Raw genomic sequence first — 23036 nt, forward strand, 5'->3', positions numbered from 1 at the left:
TTTATTGTTGAGCTTACGGATGATATTGTATATCTGGGCCTCCCTATTTGACGGTCAATAGTAGAAACGTGGTGGTTACTGTTTTTTCATTATCAGAAGCGGTCTTCTTTTACGTGTAGCTGCATAGTGGCAAATAAGTAGCAGTTTGATCGTCGTCTGTTGGCCCAGGTGTAAAATGCTATGGTTTTGCCTCACTATCTATACCTTAGCTTATTTTAACGTATTTTTAAGGCTATAGATAAACTGAAATTACGCTTACTGTACTACAAGTATGCAAAGTTTTTGCTGCGTTAACCATCGTGGACGAGCAATAGGTATGTAACGTACCAGTACAGTGTTAACAACCCTGAAGAAGTGATTCTGTCGCAAATTGACCGATAAAATTCATCTGTAAAGACCCATCTGTGGGCCAATGTTTTACAGCAGAAGTCAGCATCTGTTTCTAGTTGTTTTGCTTTTTTGTCTTGTTTGTGTCTGATGAACTATACTTTTTCGATTTAATAATTTTTCCTTTTTTTTCTTTTTTGACAAGAGCGATGTTTTCAGCTTTCATCCTGACTGGAGCCTGATGAGCGATGAGTTGTTTTTCGCCCTTTTTGAACCTTTTCGACTTTATCTTTATTTTAATCACTCGTCGATTGATTTTGTGCTGGATGTAAGATTTTGTGAAACGCTTTGTTTAAGATTTTTCCCAGAGCACCAATCATATATGGTAGGGGACGCAAAATACGCAGCAACTGGTGTGATATATTTCTTAGCCTGCAGTGATGCATAGCGAAACAACTTAGCAAACGAATTGCCGAGATAGAAACGGGACATTGACGAAAGACCACTGTAACAGTCTATTCTAAGACCAAATTGTCTTGGTCCAAGAGTAGCAGCATAGTAATCAATATCATGTCAAACAAAAGTATTTTTTCTATTAGCCATCTGGTTATTGAATGGGTCGAAAATAACATGTACTCAAAGCCAAACCTTTTGTTATTACTATTGGGTCACCCAATTCACTTCTTAATGTTAAAGGACAGAGCTCCCAATACGAAGTGAAGACTGGAATATATTGCAGGTGCTTTCTGTCATAATGGTGAATGTGTTCATGAAGTTTTTTCTTTTAAGAATACCTAGAAGGAGGATATTAGTATAACCGACTCTTTCTATCTCGACAAAGGATGCGTAAAGAAACATGCAATTGGTAAATGAGAAGCCAGGGGATAGTCTGAAAAAATGACACTTCTCATTCCACTGATACTTCAAGCGCTTCGACCATTGATTAAATTTTGCCTAAAACAAAGAAAACCTCTCATATTATCATTGAGAATAACTGTTCCATTGAAAACTGTTCCATTGCCCTGTTCCATTGAAAAGCTAAAGTGATATGCACCATTATTGCGAGCAGAGATTAATATATTGATAGCACGTCACAAATCAGTTATACAACCGTATTCCTTGTATGGTAATGTGATGAATGGATATTCATCCGAGTTCATTGATTCTTCCCATTCCTCACTAACAAGTGACAATCATGGTGTCTAACTTTAATCTCATATCTACGATGTTTTCTCAGGATATCAGACGTATTTTAAGACTACAAGCAATAAGAGCAAATTCCTTTCTTCCCTTAATTTTGATGGTGGGCGAGAGTTTTGTCAAAAAATTGCTTGTTTTATTCAAATCGTCACAGAGGGGCAAAGGCATCGAATATGAGTTTCAAATAAAAATAACTAGACATTGTGAACGTCTTTAGTGGCAATCTAAGAATTAGAATCCTAGCTAGCAAACAAGCAACTGTCTCTTACCCTTGCGATTTCGACTCTTTAATGTCTTTTCAATTTGATACATTCCATTATTTTTAACTTTTACAATTCATAATCATAAATACACAAAGAATTTCATAATTTTTAATATCAAGCAGACGATACGTAACAGATTTAGTGTCTAAGACTCTGGACACTTTAAAAAGTTCGATGGCCCACGAGTAATCCCTCTTACTAAAAATATTACTTGTTCATTTAATTCAAACTGTATCACCAACATTAAATTTTCTCGTGAAAACCTTTGTATTGGAATATTGTTTGAGGAAAATGCTAAGTGTATTGTTACTGTGATGAACTGCAAGAGGACTAACGTTGGACAGAGATCGATGAGGACCTTGATTATAAATTGGCATGATTTTATCTAAATCTTGAATAAAAGCAGCACTATATTTCAATGCTCAATACTTTGAAATTAAAAGTCGAATGGTTCTTATCAAGCGTTCAGCCAATGCCGCCTTGATCGGACTATGACTATAAAAGAGTATTGTATTATATTCCAATAAAAACCTTTTTACATGTGGATTTACAAATTCACAACCTCAATCTGCTTGAATTTTTCCATAAGAATCTTGTTCAAAGATAGATTTAAGGGTTTCTAAAAAATCTAACAATGAAATACCAAGTGTAGCTGAACATATTTAGGTAGTTCAGTTGTGTTTTGGGGAGCAGAAACAATAATCTTCCAAATTATGCAAGTTATATACAATCCATGTTAATGTCTCCAATGTCCTTTAGGAAATTAAAAGGTATGGTCATTGAATATGAATATAAAACGGATACTGACACTAGAAATATACTTAGAGATGTGACAAATAAAGATTTACACTTGGTTAGGAAAATAAATCTCGTGATATTTAATATACCTCAATGATTGACATTTAACATAGTGGTAATTGGAGCATAAGACACCTTTAATGTGAGAGTAACAAATCTTTTAAAGACAGAAATTAAGTATTTAATGTGTAAAGAATATCCTGTATGCAATACACAGATTACACAATCTTTACTTTTCATTATAAACATCAACGAAAGTTTAATTCTCACAGAATGACCAGCTGCCCAATGCACACAAATATAATGGACAAATGTCAAACATTTTCTTATGTTGACTGTCTCACTTACAAAAACAAACTGACTGGGGAAAATGAAAGTCTCCTAGGAGGACGAAGAGTGACTTCACAAAACTTATTCGACTTACTTGTTGTTGCCTTGCAAAATGGCCGTAGTTAGTGGTTAAAAGCAAACCTAGAATTTTATTTTGTCCCAAAAAGTATAACGATAAATTGAGTAAATGCATCTGGGCCGCGATTTAAGAGTTGCATGGGATTTTCAAATATTGGAGTCTCATTTCTCATTAAATCGTTAAGAATTCTTTGAGAAAATATTTTCCTTTGAAGATATAACTATGAAAAATCGTCATTTAAAATTAACTATTTTTCCAAAGTCACTAGATTCCGTACGATTTCTATTTCTCAAGTCCTCTCATTTTTCTCCTGATACTCTCACCACCGACTACAGACTAACAACAGAACAGATAACTCTAGTAACAGCTATTAACAGATAACTCTTTTTTAATAGATTGATTCAGATCATTGTCTTCAATGTATTTCACTAATGCATTTAATCGATCTTGTAGTCTTCTTATTTGCATTATAATCACTTTTGCTGCAAAGCATGATTGTTCTTCCGACAGGAGTTTGCCTAATGATATAACATATCGCGCAAACACCCGGCCAATTCTAGGACTAGCTGGCAATCCCTTTTAATTTCTACTGCCACATTAGGCACTCTAGATTAACATTGCTATTGTTAGAACCTTTAATATCTAATAAAGTGAAATCATCCATTACCCTAAGGTATCCTTGATGTTGGCACGCTGAACTCTTTTTCCATACTGAAGCAAAGTCACGCAAGATTGCGTCACCCTCAACTCCAATTATGTAACATACAGGTCTACTATGCACGTGTGCCACAGTGTTACCCAGGTTTGCGTAATAACATTTTAAGGGGATAGTAGCTCTAATAGTTTACCCGTATTTGTGCCCTTAAATTCATTAGAGATATCTATCATTTTGCTATGCATCATTTTTATTTGCAATTCGTTGTGATGCTCATTGTCAAATTTCTTCTAAACGCAAATATCGTAGGGGTTTATTTTCATTTGTGATTTGTTATAATTTTCTCTGCCACCTGTCTTTTAACCGCACATTTCGTCACGCGTCATTTTCTTTGCGATTTGATGCGATTCTCACTGTCGCTTGTCTTATAACAGTAGGTTTCATTATTAGCATACTTATTGTGCTATTCTTTAGTTTTAATTGCTACGATCTGACAAATTTAGTTGGCCCGTTTGGACAATGGTGGTACCCCCGCCCCTCCTTTGAAGCTGACACATTGACAAACACTTCTTGTTTCTTAGGTTGGGATGCAAAGTTAGAATTTCAAAAAAATATAATAAGGCGTGAATACGATGCATTTTCTCAGAATGCAAAACAGTTAGGGAAGATCCTGAACCTGAAAAATAAATCTAAAACCTGTCAAAGTGTAACTAAAAGCCCCCTAGTTCCGAAACAAATTAAAATAAAAAAAAAAACAGAGAACCACTAAAATTGAAATATAAAAAGGAGAACTTGAAACGATCATATTTTTGGCTTGAGTTTTCTATTTTCTCGAAACTTTGGAGAAAGGCAATGGTTTTAATGAGTTTCGGAAAGTACTTGCTTTCTAAATCTCAGCACTGTGACATTCTACCTGATCAACCTCTACCTTCAAGAACGAGAAAGCAAGATAAGTTAGTTCCCGTTAAATCAAGAACAAACCGATATGGTAATTCTTTCGTCCCGGTTTTCGTCAAAATGTATAATAGGAGTTAATATTTATAGTTTTATTTATATTTACAAGTGTATCTTGATTTTGTATATGTTGTAAAGAAACACAAATCAGCGACAGCTGTCAAGTTTTTGCTATTAAACCTGTCTACTACTACTACTACTACTAATTTTCTATCCATTATGTATATGAGTTTATTTACCTTTGATGTAATCTATAAATTGTATACGATAGTAAGTTCTGAAATCTTATCTCCTTGATAGAATTTTTGTGGCTAATAAAAAAAAGTAAATCCAAGAAATTTGTAAAATTGTAACACGTATCATTTATGTTAAGTCAAACTAGACAATGCAGCACAACGTACATATGAAAGATTTAAACTAAATAGTAATGAAACTTTCCCAATCATAAAACCTTTAAAAAAATTTTTTGAGCCCCCCTCCTTTCTCCCTTTAAAAAAATCTGGTGGTAGAGCTCGTGTGTCACATCGTAAATATCTAGTATTTTGAAATAACAGCCTGAATACTGCTTGTGTGAGAACCTAGCTACTACCGCAGTATCAACAAAATACTAAGGAATAAAAAGGGAAATCACGATTCTCAGCCCCACTCCCCTTTCTGTTGATTTTTCTGTTGATTTGTTGATGAATGTGAGAGTATCTTGAGGATACTTTATCACGAAACACAAGAAGATATCTGTGAGGACTTATTGTTTGTTAATGGTTTCTGTTACAAGGAACCCAGAAACACAGAAACTCTTTTCACAGAGATACAACTCTGTTCTAACAACTCTGTTGATACAACTTAAGTTCTTGTATCTTGGGCTAGCGATGAAGATTTTCAGTTTTAATGAAACCTATATCATGAGAAAATGCCATTTTTTCAATTAAATGGAGGACAAGTTTATTTCCGATTTCAGAAAAGGGCAGTCCCTAAAAATGCTTTAGCATATATATTCGGGAAACCCTAAAAGTCAGCTCAAAGGAATCATACTTTCATAGGTTTCATAGAAGGTATGAAGATTTTATTGTTTTTCAGTGAAAATCCACTACCAAATCACAAATTCTCGATATCTCTTGATAATAGCTACTCCTCATGGGTAATATACAAATTGGCCCTCTGTCTTTGAAATGGTCAGCTGACGATGATATTCAGTACCACATTTTCTCTATTGATTCTAAGCTACAGCATATTTTTAAATAAGATGTTTGCTTACCTACTAATCTCTTAGTTGTCTCATCTACTAAGGGAGTTATTCCTATTCTGAGGATGTTTACTTAGTTATTTCTGCATATGATTCACTTATTGCAGGTGTCGAATATAGTACTCTTGATCTAGAAGTTCAATTTCGACGAGAGTACACTTGGTATCTCCTAGATTTCTACTTTCCATCAATTTTGGTGACAATGATGTCCTGGATTGCCTTTTGGATTGATCCTGCAGGGGCCCCTGGAAGACTAAACATGGGTGAGTTTTTTTTAGGCCAATTAATCCTAATGTTTAATATAAAAATTATTACTTAGGTAAAAAATAAACAGAACTGAAGGTCTAAAATTTTCTTAATAGAACTGATTATTCTAAAAAAAAATTCCTGTGAAAAGTATAAGAATCGTCAAAAGTAGATGACAGTTTTCTAATAAAGGAAAGTGTCCAATGTTTTTCATAGGAAAAGAGAGCGTGACTCACTACCTGCCCTCTAGATTTTTTGTCCCCTCTTAACTTTGTAAAACACTTTTTCTTTTTTTTTAACTGAAAAAACTTTTATTGCATCGAAAAAATTTCCTCTCCCCCTAGATTTTGAATCATCACCATGGTAAAAGGAAGATTCAACAGTACCCACAAGGAAAAATGGTCAAGGTTCGAAACTTTTTGTTTTGTCTAAAATAGTTGATTTTTTAAAAATTTTGTTAAGTTGTAAACTTAGAGCTTCATACAATTACTACCAACACTAATAGTAGTAGCAGCAGCAGTAGCAGTGGTAGTAGTAGTAGCAGTAGTAGTAGTAGTAGTAGTAGTAATAGTAGCAGTAGTAGTAATAGTAGCAGTAGTGGTGTAGTAGTAGTAGTAGTAGTAGTAGTAGTAGCAGTAGTAGTAGTAGTACTACTAGTAGTAGTAGTAGTAGTAGTAGTGAGTAACGACCGCCCTTCAGGTCCTGTGACAGCCCTGTTCCTGGATTTTGTGACAGCCCTATCCCTGCTTTTAAAGGGTTCTATCCCGACAAACAAATACAGAGTAGAAACAATAGGGAAAATCTTTTCAAGACAGTGGAAATCAGTTCTGTGAATATCTCGGCCCTATTTCTTTAGCACAATAAGAGAACGAGAGAGAAAAAATGTGTATATAAATAAACTTACATTAAATTGTGAGAATTAGAACTAATATTTTTTTAAAAAACTTTTTTAAAAACAGCCCTAGTATCTTTATTTCAACGATGTTCAACCAGGACTTTTAAAAAGCTTTAAAAAACATTATTAGTTCTAATTCTAACAATTTAATGTAAGTTTATTTATATAAACATATTTTCTCTGTCGTTCTCGTATTGTGCTGAAGACGGCCCTTGGACATAGGGCCAAAATATCCACAGAACTGATTTCCAGAGTCTTAGTTGATCTTCGTTAAGGTAAGGATGCTAGGGATGTTTTTAAAAAAGTTTTTAAAAAACATTATTAGTTCTAATTCTCACAATTTAATGTAAGTTTATTTATATACACATTTTTTTCTCGTTCTCGTATTGTGTTGAAGATGGCCCTTGGACATAGGGCCGAAATGTTCACAGAACTGATTTCCACTGTCTTGAAAAGATTTTCCCTATTGTTTCTACTTTGTTTTTGTTTGTTATGGAAAGGCAATGTGGTCTTCATAGCTATTTCGTCTGGTGCTATCCCGCCCTTCCAGGACAGCCAATAGGTGTTTATTCCGCCATAGGGAATGTTATGAGTTTCCACTGAAAGACATAGAAGGACATTCATCCCTCATATAGTTGGAATTTTTAATTAGTAACCCCCTCCCCCTTCTATTTCACTTTTGACTTTGTCTTCGGCACCCCTTTAATTAATTGTAAATATTTCATTTTAACCGCTAAGTTGTCTTGATTTTAAGTGTTGTTTTTTTGTTATTTTACAGTATTTGACTTAGAATGCAAATTCGGCTATGTTTTTCATCTAGCCTTTGATTTTGTTTTATCCCCCACCCTTTCTGTTTTTATTTTTGCCATTAATCGCATAAAGTTCATTTTATTTCTTGTACTTGGACCTTTTTTTTTCTTTTTCATTTCCGTTAATTTTTTTCTTGACTATTTTTATGCTTGATTGGTGTTTCTTCTACTTGTGTTCCGCTGTATCAGTTGTTTCTTTGTTTGCTTTTTCTTTTTAGACATATGAAGCGAATTTGCTCTATTAGATCATGTGATAGGCTCTTGAAAATAAATATTATCTTATCACTGCAGCCGCACAGCTTCGTGATGAACGGAGAGGCTTTGTCGACGCCCTCTGCGCTATTTTTGACCCAGAAAGGTCTAAGGTCAGGTAATAGTGGCGATAGCCTTAAACACTGATATATTAATATTGAATTCCATTGTTAAAGGGCTTGGGGTAAGAAAAACTCTTTTTCAGACCCTATATTTTATTTCTTTGATTTTACAGCTGTTATCGCAACTTTCACATACGTAGAATTACGACGTTTAACGGCAACCCAGATTCCACGAGTTGGCTACGTCAAGGCATTGGATATGTATTCAGTCATTGTCGTTTTATTCTTATGGTCAACACTCGTTCAATATGGCTTTATTCATTCAGTTTGGAACAGAAGGTAATTTCTAACTTGGCTGTAGCCAATTTAGATTTTTGTTTTCTCTCAATTCCGGCTGATATTCCCAAAAATTTACCCATTGATTTAACTTATTAATCAAAGGTTAAAATGTTGACATTTAACAAAACATTATATCCTTTAAAGCCCATAGGTTAGTGATTCGAAGAGAAAAAAAATTTATAACCCTACAACAGAGAAACAGATAATTTACTTGCATTTTTTTGTGACGCAAAAGACTTTGTTCTATTTACCTGTTCATGTCACATTGTGCCTGTTCAATTATTATTTGTTCATGTCAAATTCTTTAAAATATTTTATATGATAAACCCATGGACTTTAAAATAAATAAATAAAGTGCCATGAACATCAAGATGGAAACATTTTTGTCCCCTGGACCCATCTTAGGTGTACGTATACCAGACAATCCATATTGTTTAATATTCTTCTTTAAGCTTTTTAAAAACAATAATTGCCAGTGCTGACACGTTGAACCACGTAAATAAATAAGCGAGCGAAAGTAGCTAGTTAAACTTTACAATGCTTACCGTCGGTAAAAATTCAAACATTACCACTTTATTGATATCCAATGACCCACTAGAAAGCTACTTTTTCTGAGACTGTTTCCCCTTAAATATTTTACTTGTTTTTGTGATTTTTCATCCGTATATCTTTTTTTTGGCATTTGACACTACTAAAAACTTGCTAACTGCATATATTAATAGTTTATTGTTACCCTCTATGCATAACAAAGACAAATTAGGAGTGGGAACCAAAGCAAAAAGAAAAACGTGAAGAACACTGACAAAAATTATGCACATATACTGATAATTTAATTTTTAAGCACTCATTTAACAAGGGTCTAATGCTATTAAGCATTACAACTTACAATACTAGGTACTTGATAGAAGACACATCAGTAAAAAATCGACAAATTTTGCTTCAGCGGTAAGCAAATCTATGCATCCTGTATTTAAAAATTTCAAAACACAGCACCGTCGGGGAATGTAACCATCACGAGTCCAAACAGGAATGCTAGGAAAATAATACTAGGAAATATAGCTATTTATCAGAGGCGGAGAAGAATTTTCAAAAGAGAGCTAAAGATGGCACATGTGGTGCGGAAAAAAGTGTTACATAAACACATCAGTGGAAAATCGACTCTTTTTTGTTCCAGCGGTAACCACTTCTACGCATCCAAGTATTTCCCGAATTTCCAACACAGCACCGTCGGGAAATATAACTATTACGGGTCCATACAGGAATGCTAAGAAAATAGTATCAGAGCCTAAAAACAACGATCGGATTTGCTATTTATCAGAGGTGGAGAAGAATTTCCAAAAGAGTATCAACAACAGCAAATGTGGTGCGAAAAAAAGTCTTATATAAAGCTAATCAATGTTTCCTTTATCAAATTGGCCCATTATTCTGACAAGAAGTCCGATACGACACTAGGCACTTGACAGAAGAAAAATCAGCGGAATATGGAGTTGTGTTTCAGTAAAAATTAAAACTATTTTCATTTTTTAGTTTTGTAAGACAGACGTGGTCGCTTATATTTTCAGATAATTCACTGCAAAAATGTGATCTCATTTTAAAGGTCATTGGTATCTTAAAATTTAAATTAACTCTTGTAAGGAATTAAGGAATACAATGTTTTACTTGTTTAAGGGAGCAACTTTCAAGGAATTCGAGGATTTTAGCTAAAATATTTACCAAAGGTATTTTAGGTCTTATTGACTTCAACTGGGGGAGGGACAGGGAAACCTGCAAGGTCTTATTGACTTAGACTGGGGGAGGGACAGGGAAACCTGCAACCCCTATTTATTTTGCCACACATGATTTACGGGCACTGCCATTGAAAAATGCCTTACCTTGGTATTTTTGTCCGAAATGTTTTCAAAAAAATTACAATAAACCCTTCCTCTTTAATTGTAAAATACGTTTTTCACCTCCTGCCCTCCCCACCCACACACAAAATCTCGCATAATTGACGCCATGGTTGGGTCTTATTTCAGAAAGATTCTCCTCTAAACAGTTCAATACTGCATCATGAACATAATTCTTGGCAATTAGAAGATAATGAAGCAGTAAAGCAGTAAGCACCACCTATCAGTTCTATTTTGATAGTAGCTTCATTCATTGATCTAATATAACAATTTCAAAGTAGCAAAAATGTGCAGGGTTTAAAACTTAAATATGTTCTAGGGATAAACTATACTTGGATTTCAACCCCCTATTATATTGTCAATTGAGCTATTTTTTTTGTTTTCTTTGTTCGTTGTCTTTTTTCTCGTGATTATTGTTTTTTTTAACAATTGATTTCACCTTATCTTTTCTAGTGGAGCTCTTTATGTATCAAAGCTTTCAGCACGACAAGTGCTCAAAAGTCATATAGCACCGTCTTCAAACAGACGACAGTCACTTGGTTCGATTGCAGTGGCAGTAAGTTATTATTAATTTATCAAACTGTTCGTGGTAACAAACTGTAAGTATGGATTGACCCGGATCAACAGTAACCGCAGCTCTAAAAATCTCTACATTATTCCGTACATAAAACGGACTGTCCCCTCCTCAGCGCCTCGCTTTTTACGCTAAAGTTTGACTTTTTCTCCAGTTTTTTAAGAATGACTCTGAAACAAAAGGGTCGTTGACTTTGAGCGATAAGAAGCTTTTTTAAGCGTTCTAAAAAATTTAGCGGAAAGAGCGAGGTGTTGAGGAGGGGACAGTCCCTTTCATATACAGAATTATTTCTGTTGGTTTTAAGTTTTGATGTCGATCCTTACTTTCGGTTGAAAATACTGTTTTTTTTTTTTTTTTTTTTTTTTTTTTTTTTTTTTTTTTTTTTTTTTTTTTTTTTTAGCCTTGCCTGTAGTAAAGGTCATAAGGCTTCAATGTTTGATTATAATTGTTCTTTCTTATTCTCCCAAGATGCAATTCATATGAAAGGGGAGGTCGTATAAACTTCGGAGGGGACTCATTCACTTGGAATCGGAAGTTCTGGTGCCCCTTTTCAGGGTCAAAAGTGCTTGGAGAACAAAACACCTGCCATTCCCTAATGCTTAAACATAAATTATCACCTGCATTAATAAGCCTTCATTGATGTCGCACTATATATATATATATATATATATATATATATATATATATATATATATATATATATATATATATATATATATATAGGACGCAGTACAAAAACTATTTTTTGTAGTGATTTTTGTTCGTATCAAGCTTGTTTTGCATATTCGGTTTAAGTTTTACTTGTTTTAAGATTTATTTATTGATTTATTTTAGTACCTGTTGTACGTTTTTTTTTGCTATGATTGTTTATTTAATTTCTATTTGTTTTGGGTCTCATTTGTTCTTGAATAGTAACTTCTGATCGTTTTGAGTTTGAGTTATTGCATGTTTTTATTTCTTGTGATTCTAAGTTTAATACGGCCGTTACTTTCTTTGAAAACTTTTTTCCAGGAATTTTTTTTAATCAATTTCTATTTGTTTTTTATTGCCAAATTTTCTACTTTTTTAAAATTCCCCATTAACAATATTTTTTCCAAAATAAATTCCAAAATAAAACTATATGTGGGTTGAAATAATCTTGGAAAAAAACTAACAAAATAAAACTGAATATTTATTACATAATGATATTCATTGGTGAAAGCTCATCAGCACAAGATTTTACTTTTCTGCTATTTTCACTTTGTTTTCATTGCTGTAACAAGTCCAAAAGAAATTTTTCTAATATAATTCGTTTTAGTAATGCGCCAAATACGTAGTAGGCTATATGCTTTTACCGTAAGGAAACAAATAGTAGCCGAACTGTTGTTTGTAGTAAAAACTACGGGTGTCTTGAGCAGTCTTGGAAAGAACTAATAAAATTAAACTGGATTCCCAAGATATTTGGAATAGTATATCGTTAATAAGTTTTTGGTTAGGGGGGGGGGTAGAGGCATGGATGAAGGGTTAGGAGTCAGATCCCATGATTTTTGTAACAAAATATCGTTAATTTTTTTTTGGGAGAAGGGGTTGAACCATGGGGGAGGGCTAAGGGTCAGCTGCCATGATTTTAGGAATAAAATATCGTTAATAAGTTCTTTTTTGGGATGGAGCCGGGCTATGGAGGAGTGCCAGTGGTCAGAATCCATGATTTTTGAATAAATATCGTTCATGTGTTTGTTGTTGTTTTTTTGGGAGGAGGCATAGAGGGATGACCAAGGGTCATTTCCCAAGATTTTTGGAATAAATACCGTTAATAAGCTGGTGTGGGAGGGGGGAATCAAGCCATGTAGGGAAGACTAGGGATCGGCTCTAACGGCTTATAATTGATAAGTTGTTTTGGGGGAGAGAAGGGGATCGAGTCATGGAGGGCAGAGGTTAGCTCCTATAAGTTTTGGAATAAAATTTCGTCAATATTTTTATATTTTATTTTTTGGGGGGAGGGGGTCGGGTCATGGAGGGAGGGCCAGCGGTCAGCTCCCTTAAGCTTTGGAATTATATATCTTTAATAAGTTTTGTTAGTGGGGATGGGGGTCTGGCTTCTTTGATCTTTGAAATATTTAAAAAAAAAACCTCGCATAAAAACCTTATATGCCCCAAGGGCATAACTTGCGACACTGGTACTCGGTCTCTTGGGAGTTTTGTCAAGCCCTGGGTTTTTGTTACCTGATTTTTGAACTTGTTATAACAAAATTCCTATCTCAAAAATTGATTTGGAAGGATTCTGAGAAAAAGGGCGTGGGGGAGGGCTCCAGATTCCCTCCTGTCACTTTTGACTCTCAAAATGAGAACTATAACTTTCAATTCCCAATCAAATGAGCCACCTCAAAAGATCATAAGACCGCCCCTCTCATAAAAACCTTATATACGCCCTGGCATTACTTACAGCAGTTACCCTGGGGGGGGGGGGTGGGCTCTGGGGGGCTGTGTTAATCCCAGAGTTTTGTTATTTTATCTTCGGTCTATTTGAACAAAATGACTATATGAAATTTCGATCTGATGCTTTGGCAGAAAACAGGGTTCATGGGGAGGTTAGTTACACTCTGATCACATTTGAATCTTAAAAGGGGAACCAGAACTTTCAACTTCTAATCATTTGAGCCCCTCCTTCCAAAGTTCATACGACCACTTCTTCAATAAGAACTTTACAATGCCCTTGGAGCATAAGTTACAACCCTTCAACTGGGATCTGGGGGGTATTTTGACCACGAAGTTTTTGTCATCTGATCACTGGATTATCGAACGGTTCGTGGTAACAAACTAACGTAAGGAGCGACCCGGCTCAATAGTAAACGAAACTCTAAAAAACGGAATTTTCATACTAAAAGATACATCAAAAGAATCAAATTTTCATGCTGATTTTAAATATACAGATTTCATGAAATTTAGTCTTTGTCATTAAAAGTTACAAGTCTGAGAAAATTTGCCTTATTTTGGAAAATAGGGGAAAACACCCCCTAAAAGTCATGGAATCTTAACGAAAAAAACTCCATCGCATTCAGTGTATCAGAGAACCCTATTGCAAAATTTCAAGCTCCTATATACAGAAATGTGGAATTTTGTGTTTTTTTGCAACAAGACAGATCACGGGTGCGTGTTTATTTGTTTTTTTTGTTTTTGTTTGTTTTTTTTCCCAGGGGTCGTTGCATGGACCAAGTGGTCCTAGAATGTCGCAAGAGGGCTCTTTATAACGGAAATGAAAAGTTCTAGTGTCCTTTTTAAGAGACCAAAAAAAATTGGTGGGCATCTTGGCCCCCTCCCACGCTCATTTCTTAACCAAAGTCAACAGTCCCGGGGGAGCGGCTGCAAGTTACAAACTTTGACCATTGTTTACATACAGTAATGGTTATTGGGAAGTGTACAGACGTTTTCAGTGGGATTTTTTAGGGTTTTTTTTTTGGGGGGGGGGGGGTTGAGGGGAGGGGGCTATGTGGGAGGATCTTTCCTTGGAAGAATATGTCATGGGAGAAAAGAAATTCAATGAAAAGGGCGCAGGATTTTCTAGCATTACTATAAAAAACAATGAAAAAATAAACATGAAAAAGTTTTACAATTGAAAGTAAGGAGCAGCATTAAAACTTAAAACGAAAAGAGATTATCACGCACAAATACCTCGCTCTTTATGCGAAAGTATCTTTAGTAATCTCAACTATTTATTCTACGGCCTTTCTGATTCAGGGGTCATTCTTGAAGAACTGGGACAAAACTTAAGCTTTAGTGTAAAGAGCGAGGTATTAACAAGGGGACAATCCCCCTCATATACATAATAAAAATATAACAATATATAAGTTTGCTACGTAAGTTAATTCTTAAGTTACGTATATTTTTTACTAAAAAAACGTTCGTTAAAAATTAAAAGTTCTAGTTGCCTTTTTAAGTAACCGAAAAATTGGAGGGCAGCTATGCCTCCTTCCCCACCCCTTATTTCTCAAAATCGTCTGATCAAAATTAAGAGAAAGCCATTTAGCCAAAAAAAGAATTAATACGCAAATTTCATTTAAATAATTTATGTGCGGAGAGCCAAAATCAAACATGCATTAATTCAAAAACGTTCAGAAATTAAATAAAAAAACTAGTTTTTTTAACTGAAAGTAAGGAGTGACATTAAAACTTAAAACGAACAGAAATTACTCCGTGTATGAAAGGGGCTGTTCCCTTCTCAACTCCCTGCTCTTTACGCTAAAGTTTTTTACTGTTTAATAAATTAGAAATGAGAGAAAGAGTCAAACTTTAGCGTATAGAGCGGGACATTGAGAAGGGAGTAGCCCCTTCCATACACGGAGTAATTTCTGTTCGTCTTAAGTTTTAATGTCGCTCCTTACTTTCAGTTAAACAAATTAGTTTTTTTAATTTAATCTTGAACAAAAAACTATCTCAAAACTTTGATCGAAAGTATTATGAGAAGATGGTATATTGGTTGGGGGAGAGGAAATACCCTACAATCACTTTTAACTCTTAAAAAAGGAACTAGAACTTTCAATTTTCAAACGAATGAGCCTCCTCTGAAGTTTACACGACCACTCCTTGAATAAGAACCTTATATGCCGCCAGTACATAGTTTACAACACCTGCAACCCGACTCTAGTGGGATGTTTCGACCCCGGAGTTTTTTTTATGTGATATTTTAACTGTTTTAACAATATGGCTATGTCAAAATTTGTATCAGATGTGTTTGAGAAAAAAGGGAGTTGGGGGGGGGGCTATTTGCCTGCCAAGCACTATTATAATCGTGATTCATGATTCATAATCATCATGTACATGATTATGATAGAACACTCTCCCGGTTTGTCATGCCTTCACGAAAGACCTATACCAGATTTTCAACACAGATAAAACACCTAGTCCCAAACAATGTCTTCTTTATCAACAATTATTCCTCTGTTATAGAAGTAAATGTAATTAAAGAATTTATATGTATAGAAGGTATTGTAAGTTGGAGAAAGGAACACCTCCTTTGGACGTCTTTAATTATCCGTAATTTCAGATACGAACGTTCTGTGCTGGATTGGGGGGAGGAGGGAGAGAAAACCTTCCAGTCTTACCAAAGGGTAATCATATCTCCACTGAAATACTTAGCTAATCTTTAAAGCCACACTTCATGTTATCTTCTCTCTTAGAAGATATATCAATAACATGGGAGCATCCCCCTCCTATAAAAGGATTGTATGAACTTTCCAATACATATAACCTAGGCAATAAAATATTTGCCCTTCAAAAGGGTGAGACTTCTTTAAGAACAGAAAATGAACTGATCCAAAATAAGCAAAGTATCAAGTACAAGACAAATCATCCAAGAAGTTCTGAACCAATCAGCAACAGCCGTGGGTACGCGTGCGATACTCTGCACTCTTCCTCCCCGTAACCCCCCCCCCCCTATTTGACGGTTAAAAATTTTCTGTCCCGTTAGAGTAGTTGCTCACAACCAGCTTGTATTTTCAGAAGCTTAGGTAATTAGCAAATCCTTCTCCGATGTCTATAACTCTTAGCTAAAAAGAACATATTAAAAGCGAGCTAAATAAAGGGCAAAAAGATATTTAATTAATTGCTAAAGCCAGGGTGAATTTGAAAAAAAATTTAGAAAGTACCACCTGGCTTACAGCTCTTAGGGACACATTGCACATTGAATATCTTCCAAATTTCTAGTAAAGGTATTACATTTTCAAAAATTACATTTTTTTGGCCCCAGAGTCCCTTTACTAATATTATATCCCTTCCTCCTTATAACTTACTGTGTATTCCCTTCTCTCAAATTTCCCTATTTACCTGAAATTCGCTCAAAATTATTTCCTTGCCATTAGTTTACTTAATAAAGAACTCAAGAACTAAATAATTCGAAGTTTTCTGCTTCTATTTGATTTTTTTTATTCTAAATCATTATCTTAAAATAATTCTAACTACTTGAAAAACACCCACCTTGAGTCCAATTTTATTATAAAAAAAATATCATGAAAAAGTCAGCCGAATAGCAAGTACTAATGGACTTGTAAAGATTATCAAAGCTCCTTCCTGTTCTTCACTGAATAGGCCAGTTGCTGCTAAAATAATTGCTCAAATTTATGGCTCTAATACAGAAAAAGCTTCTAAAAGGGAGAAACGAACAGAAAAGTTCTGTAAAACTTCCGTCAAAATATCAAATTTTTGATATATTTAAAGATGATCCTTTTTGTGTGCTCTAAATTATTTTTTTTTTTACTTAAATAGCTGAAATTCGATAATTATGTTGATTTATTTTTAATTTAAACACAAATTTTTACTGTAGCGATTCAAAGCTAGTAGATTTTATCTTTTAAAATGGTCACGGCACATAGAGTGCGAAAGGGAAAATTCAACGTAGATAGGGCATATTAAAAAATAAAAAAAAAGTTTTATTGATTCGGGAACCATCAAAAAAGGCCATGTTTTCAATAATTTAGAAACGAATCCCATTAATCCAAATAATTTGTTGTTTTTAAGTTATAGTTTTTTTGTTTTTTTTTGGGGGGGGGGGCCTGAATCTATTGTTGTTGCGTTGGTATGGGGTTGAAGTTTGGTACTCGAGCTTTGTGTACGTTACTGCCCCATTTAAATGTGGTTGCTAGGAGGGATTTAAAGATTTTTTTACTCTAGTCGGAGGGAGAAAATGTTAAATCCTGCAACCCTAATAAGCTCCTTATTTCAACCTAAGAAATTCCAAGCCTTCCTCCTTTTGTATTCTCTTGGAAACACGCAATTGAGTTAGCGATTTCCAAGTACCAAGTAAATGCTTTGATGATAAGATGAAACCAAGACGTGTAGTTGGACATACAAATCTAACGTGCCTTATTGAAATTAGAATTGCGCTTTTATGCTTTATGGGATAATTGTTTTATGCCTTACGCGCGTTTCTTTCTACGCAATTGAAATTGGGTATAAAAGAAAGGAGCTTCTCTTCTTATTCACGGGGAAAGTTTTTAATCTGAGACGGGAAATTCTTATGTCTTGTGCCTCTTTACAAAAAACTTGAGCTTATGCAAATAATTATATTATTTCCGTATATGAACTTACCACCGGTGCTTGACGTACTCTGGTCAGAAAATTTTTTACCATGACACATAACAGGCAACTCGTCACTGTTATGTTAAAAGATCGTAAAAAAAATTTTCATGCTTCTGAAATAGTAACAAAAAACCATCTGCTATATTCCTTTTAAAGGGAGGATTATTAGGGCAATAAAGAAATAGGATCGAAGAGTAGCTCAGCTTAAATTGCATGGCTAATCTATCCTTTGAATGAAACCCATCAAATTGCTTAACCGAATTGCTTGAAAATTTCAAATTTGACATATAGGCGAATTTTTCTTAACCACTGTGTTTGGATACCGAGAATGGACTGAGGTAGCTGTACTTGTTAGACTTTACACAAATCTTTATAAAACAGTTCGTGGTAACGAACTGTAGTAAGGAGCGACCCGGCTCAATAGTAACCGCAACTCTAAAAAACGAAATTTTGATACAAAAGTTACATCAAAATAATCGTATTTTAATGTTGATGTTAAATATATAAGTTTCATCAAGTTTAGTCTTACATATCATAATTTACGAGCCTGAGAAAATTTGCATCATTTTATAAAATACGGCATAGAATAAAAAGCATTACACTATTGTAATATCCATTAGGATATACAGAATATTATTAGGCATAGAATAATACTTAACAAATATTACACCATCAGATTCAGCGTGTCAGAAAACCCTACTGTAGAACTTTCAAGCTCCTATCTACAAACAAGTAAAATTTTGTATTTTTTGCAAGAACACGGATCACGGATGCGTGTTTATTAATTTGTTTGTTTGTTTTTTTCCCAGGGATGATCGTATCGACCGCAAGGTCCTAAAATGTCGCAATAGGGCTCATTCTAAAATAAATTAAAATTTCTAGTGCCCTTTTTAAGTGACCGAAAAATGGGAGGGCACCTAGGCCCTCTTCCATGCTCTTTGTTCCCAAAGTCACCAGATCATAATTTTGAGATAGCCTTTTTGTTCAGCATAGTCAAAAGCCTAATAACTATGTCTTTGGGGACGGTTTAATCCCCCACAGTCTCACGGGGAGGGGCTGCAACTTACAAACTTCGATCATTGTTTAAATATAGTAATGGTTATTGAGAAGTGTACAGACGTTTTCAGAGGTACTGTTTTGCGTTGGATTGGGGGTTAGGTCAAGGGGAGGGGGCTACTAAGGAGGATCTTTCCATAGAGGAATTTATCACGAGGGAAGAAAATATCCTTGAAGGTGGCGCAAGATTTTCTAGCATTATTTGAAAAAAACAATGAGAAAATAAATAAAAAACGTTTTCTCAACTGGAAGTAAGGAGCAGCAATAAAACTTAAGAGAGCAGAAAATATTGCGTATATAAGTGGGTTCATATCCTCCACAATAACTTGCTCTTTACGCTAAAGTACTTTTAGTAATTTCAACTATTTATTCTACAGCCTATGTGATTCAGGGGTCATTCTTAAAGAATTGGGAGAAAATTCAAGCTTTAGTGTAAAGACAGAGGTATTGACGAGGGGGCGAACGCCCTCATATACGTAATAAAAATATATAATAACATAGAAGTTCGTTACGTAAGTTAATTCGTAAGTTACGTATATTTTTTACTAATAAAAGCGTTTGTAAAAAAATAAATAGTTCTAGTTGCATTTTTAAGTGACTAAGAATTGGAGGGCAACTCGGCCTCCTCCTCCACTCCTTTTTTATCAAAATTGTCCAATCAAAACTATTAGAAAGCCATTGAGCCAAAAAACATTATTATTCAAATTTCTTTTTAATTATTCATATGTGGTGAGCCAAAATCAAAACATGCATTAATTAATAAACGTTCAGAAATTAAATAAAAAAACAATTTTTTTTATTGCAAGTAAGGAGTGACATTAAAACTTAAAACGAACAGAAATTGTTCCGTAACTTTTCCGAACAGAAAACAGAAACTTTAGTGTAAAAGAGCGAGGCGTTGAGGAGGGGACAGCCGCTTTCATGTACGGAATGATTTCTGTTCGTTTTAAGTTTTAATGTCGCTCCTTACCTATAGTAAAAAGAATTGTTTTATTTATTTAATTTCTATATTGGAACGGGTTTATCTAGAGTTAACAGACATAGCTAATTGTTTTTTTTTGTGTTTTTTTTTCAGAACCCTGTGTCACTTGAATCAATTGATGAAAACGAGGAAGAACAAAACAACTCTACTTTTTCAAGAAACTTAAATTCTAAGCTGCAAAAAGTCATGAGAGATCAAGATGAGCGGCGGCTCTCTGCGGCAACAACAAGTAGCTTTCCAGACTCAACAATCAATGATAATGATTTTGCATCAGAGAACGGCGATACGATTACGAGGGAAGACAATAGATATAAGAGGATGATGATCGCACACGCAAATAAGTCAAGACATCGAGCCAAAAGGCTTTTAGCACAAAGAGAAGCTGTGAAGTATATTGACAAAAAATGCAGGATTTTATATCCAACTGCATTTTTGGCCATCAACATTATTTACTTTATATACTGTTTTACATAAGCCTTAAATGATTTTTTAGATTTTAATGCTTGAGTAATGGCGATCACTCAGAAATAAATTTGGCTTCAATTTTAGGATTTGACTTTGATTTTGGCTTAGGAATTCTTACTAAATGAAATTATGATTCAACACAAAGTTTTTTGATTTAGGTTTGGTACAAAAAGGCTAAATATGGCTCCGGTCTTTGAAATGAAAGGTCAGGATCAGATTCAGGTCAAGATTTTGATCATTTAAAGTTTATCGACCACTAATGCGGCCAGAATTAGAGTTCGAGATGTTTCAAATCAAGGGCTGACCCAAAGAAGCAATGAAATGGAGAAAAACACATAGCCTATGCTTACGCTACTAAAACGGGAAATAAACGTTCTCCATAGTCAGGCACAATAATCGCGAAACCTGATCGCGAATGATCGCGAATGATCGCGAATGATCGCGAAAAATTCAAATTGGGCGGAATAATGGCTGTCGCAGACTATTGTGTAATTATAGTCTCTGGTGCTTTAAATACCCCAGTCTAAAGTAAGCTTCAATTCTTACATGAATTACTGAGGTGACTATGAACAGGCGTAACCAAAAACTCTACTTAAATTTTTGTTCAGCACCTGTTATTCAAGAGGAGGAGTAAAAAAAGTAATAGTAAACTGAGTGACTTTTTATGGCAGCTGACTTGATCAGAAATAAAGGATTTGACAATTTATAAAACTAACTAAGATAATAGAGATTTTCACTTGTTCTAAATAAGTTTAAATTACTTCGCTAATTTAAAAATTATAAACAATAATCAATTCCGGCTAGGCTCATTCTATTTTTGAAAATGAGTTCAAACATCGAAGCATAATTTATTTCTAAGAATACCACTTTTTCTCTAGCGCATTATTTGGTTATGATTTTTAGTATTATGAAAATAGAATCAGAAGATTTATTATGGAGCACATTTGAATCATAAAGGAGTAGTAAAAGAAGTTAAAGGAATTTACATATTGAAATTGCCAACAATTCTATATTCGAGAAGAATGTGGTGCCCCCAAAGGCCATAAAATCTACAAGAAAGTCATATTGTCAAACTTAATATATTTAAACCTATGGACAGAGGCTTCAACCCCCTATTTACATAAGTAAGAAATATAACTCTGACAGTTCTGACACTTACGATGCTGCTTAGCATATTTTTGAGATTCCAACTATGTAGAAATCAGCAAAGGAAAAACACAAATTCAAAAAATTCCAGTTTACCATTTATTTTATCAAAAAGACTGACTTTATTTCATACGACGCTTCCAATAATTTTGTCTTATGAAATTTAACACAAAATGGCTAGAGGTCAAAGACTGTCGAATCGAATTCTCGCCTGCTCTTAATCTCGTTGAAGGGTGTTCAAAATTTCGGCTTTGAACTTTGACCGGACCGCGTTCCAAATTCAAACTTTATATGATTCGCTTCACCTCCTTTCGGTCAGGCTGCTCGCTGCGGCTGGTAACTACAGCATGCACCCCTCGCATGAACAATCAGTTCCTGACAAGGAACTGTAAGAAAGGAGCGATCCAGCTCAAAAGTAACCGAGACTAAAAATACAGAATTTTGATAAAAATAATTATATCAAAAGAATCGGATTAATATGTTGATTTCAAATATGTAAGTTTCATTAAGTTTTGTTATACAAATCAAAGGTTACGAGCCTGCGGAAATTTGACTGATTTTCGAAAAAAGGGGTTAACATCAATTTTTAAGAACAACAGTCATAAGATCTGAATGAAAATCACATTATCTGATTCACCGTATTAGATAACCCTACTGTAGAGGTTTTAAGCTCCTTTTGGAAAAATGAGGAATTTTTAAATTTTTTTTGGCAGAAGAAAAGTTCTAATATGCGTGTTTACTTGTTTGTTAATTTTTTGCAGGGGCAATTTTATCAACACAGTGGGATTAGGACATCGTTCCAACTCATTAGTTAGATTAGCTCATTCTAAACGGAAATTAAAAGTTCTAGTGCTATTTCTAAGTAACCAAATATTGGAGGGCAACTAGGCCCCTTCCCACGACACTTTTTCCCCAGAATCCTCCGATCAAAATTTTGAAATATTTATTTTAATCAGCTTACATATAAGGAACAACAACTATGTCTTTGGGAGATAATATGACCCCCACAGCCCCTGGGGATATGTCTTTAAGTTATAAAATTTGCCTATTGTTTACGTATGGTTCTTGTGAATGGAAAGTGTGTATGCATTTTCAGGTGGGTGAAGAGTACGAATTTTCTGGTGGGAGATTTTGCACGAGGAGAATTTACCAAGGAGATGGAAGGCTCAAGGGGGTGAACTTTTCAGGGGAAATCTTATACTGGGGGAATTCGCCAGTATTCTTATGAGTTTCTTGTCATGTGTTGCTTTCTCTTTACCGATACGATTTTACGTGTGGACATATTAAGGGTAATTGTCCCGAGAAAATTTTCACCAGAATAGAATTGTATAGAGGATATTTTAGTTGAGAAAAGGATTTTTCCGCCAGATGTTCTTTAAAAACGAATTGAAATTGAATAAAAAAAAGTTTTTTCAGCTCAAAGTAAGC

The 23036-nt window shown here is 34.5% G+C and overlaps 1 protein-coding gene and 1 long non-coding RNA gene across 2 annotated transcripts in view; one reads left to right on the plus strand and one right to left on the minus strand.

Moving 5' to 3' along the window:
- LOC136040811 (pH-sensitive chloride channel 2-like) overlaps positions 1–20545 on the plus strand; it is a 42568-nt gene extending 22023 nt beyond the window's left edge. Inside the window, exons 6-9 of the mRNA XM_065725145.1 lie at positions 5954–6109; positions 8284–8449; positions 10789–10891; positions 20091–20545. Of these exons, the coding sequence (XP_065581217.1) occupies positions 5954–6109; positions 8284–8449; positions 10789–10891; positions 20091–20471 (806 nt within the window). The 3' untranslated portion in view covers positions 20472–20545. The remainder of the gene's footprint in view (positions 1–5953; positions 6110–8283; positions 8450–10788; positions 10892–20090) is intronic.
- Positions 20546–21698: 1153 nt separating this feature from the next.
- LOC136040815 (uncharacterized) overlaps positions 21699–23036 on the minus strand; it is a 100653-nt gene continuing 99315 nt past the window's right edge. Inside the window, exon 4 of the long non-coding RNA XR_010620888.1 lies at positions 21699–22033. This is a non-coding gene — a long non-coding RNA (uncharacterized LOC136040815). The remainder of the gene's footprint in view (positions 22034–23036) is intronic.

This window comes from Artemia franciscana, chromosome 21 (genome assembly GCF_032884065.1).
Source record: "Artemia franciscana chromosome 21, ASM3288406v1, whole genome shotgun sequence".
In the NCBI taxonomy this organism is placed as follows: domain Eukaryota; kingdom Metazoa; phylum Arthropoda; class Branchiopoda; order Anostraca; family Artemiidae; genus Artemia; species Artemia franciscana.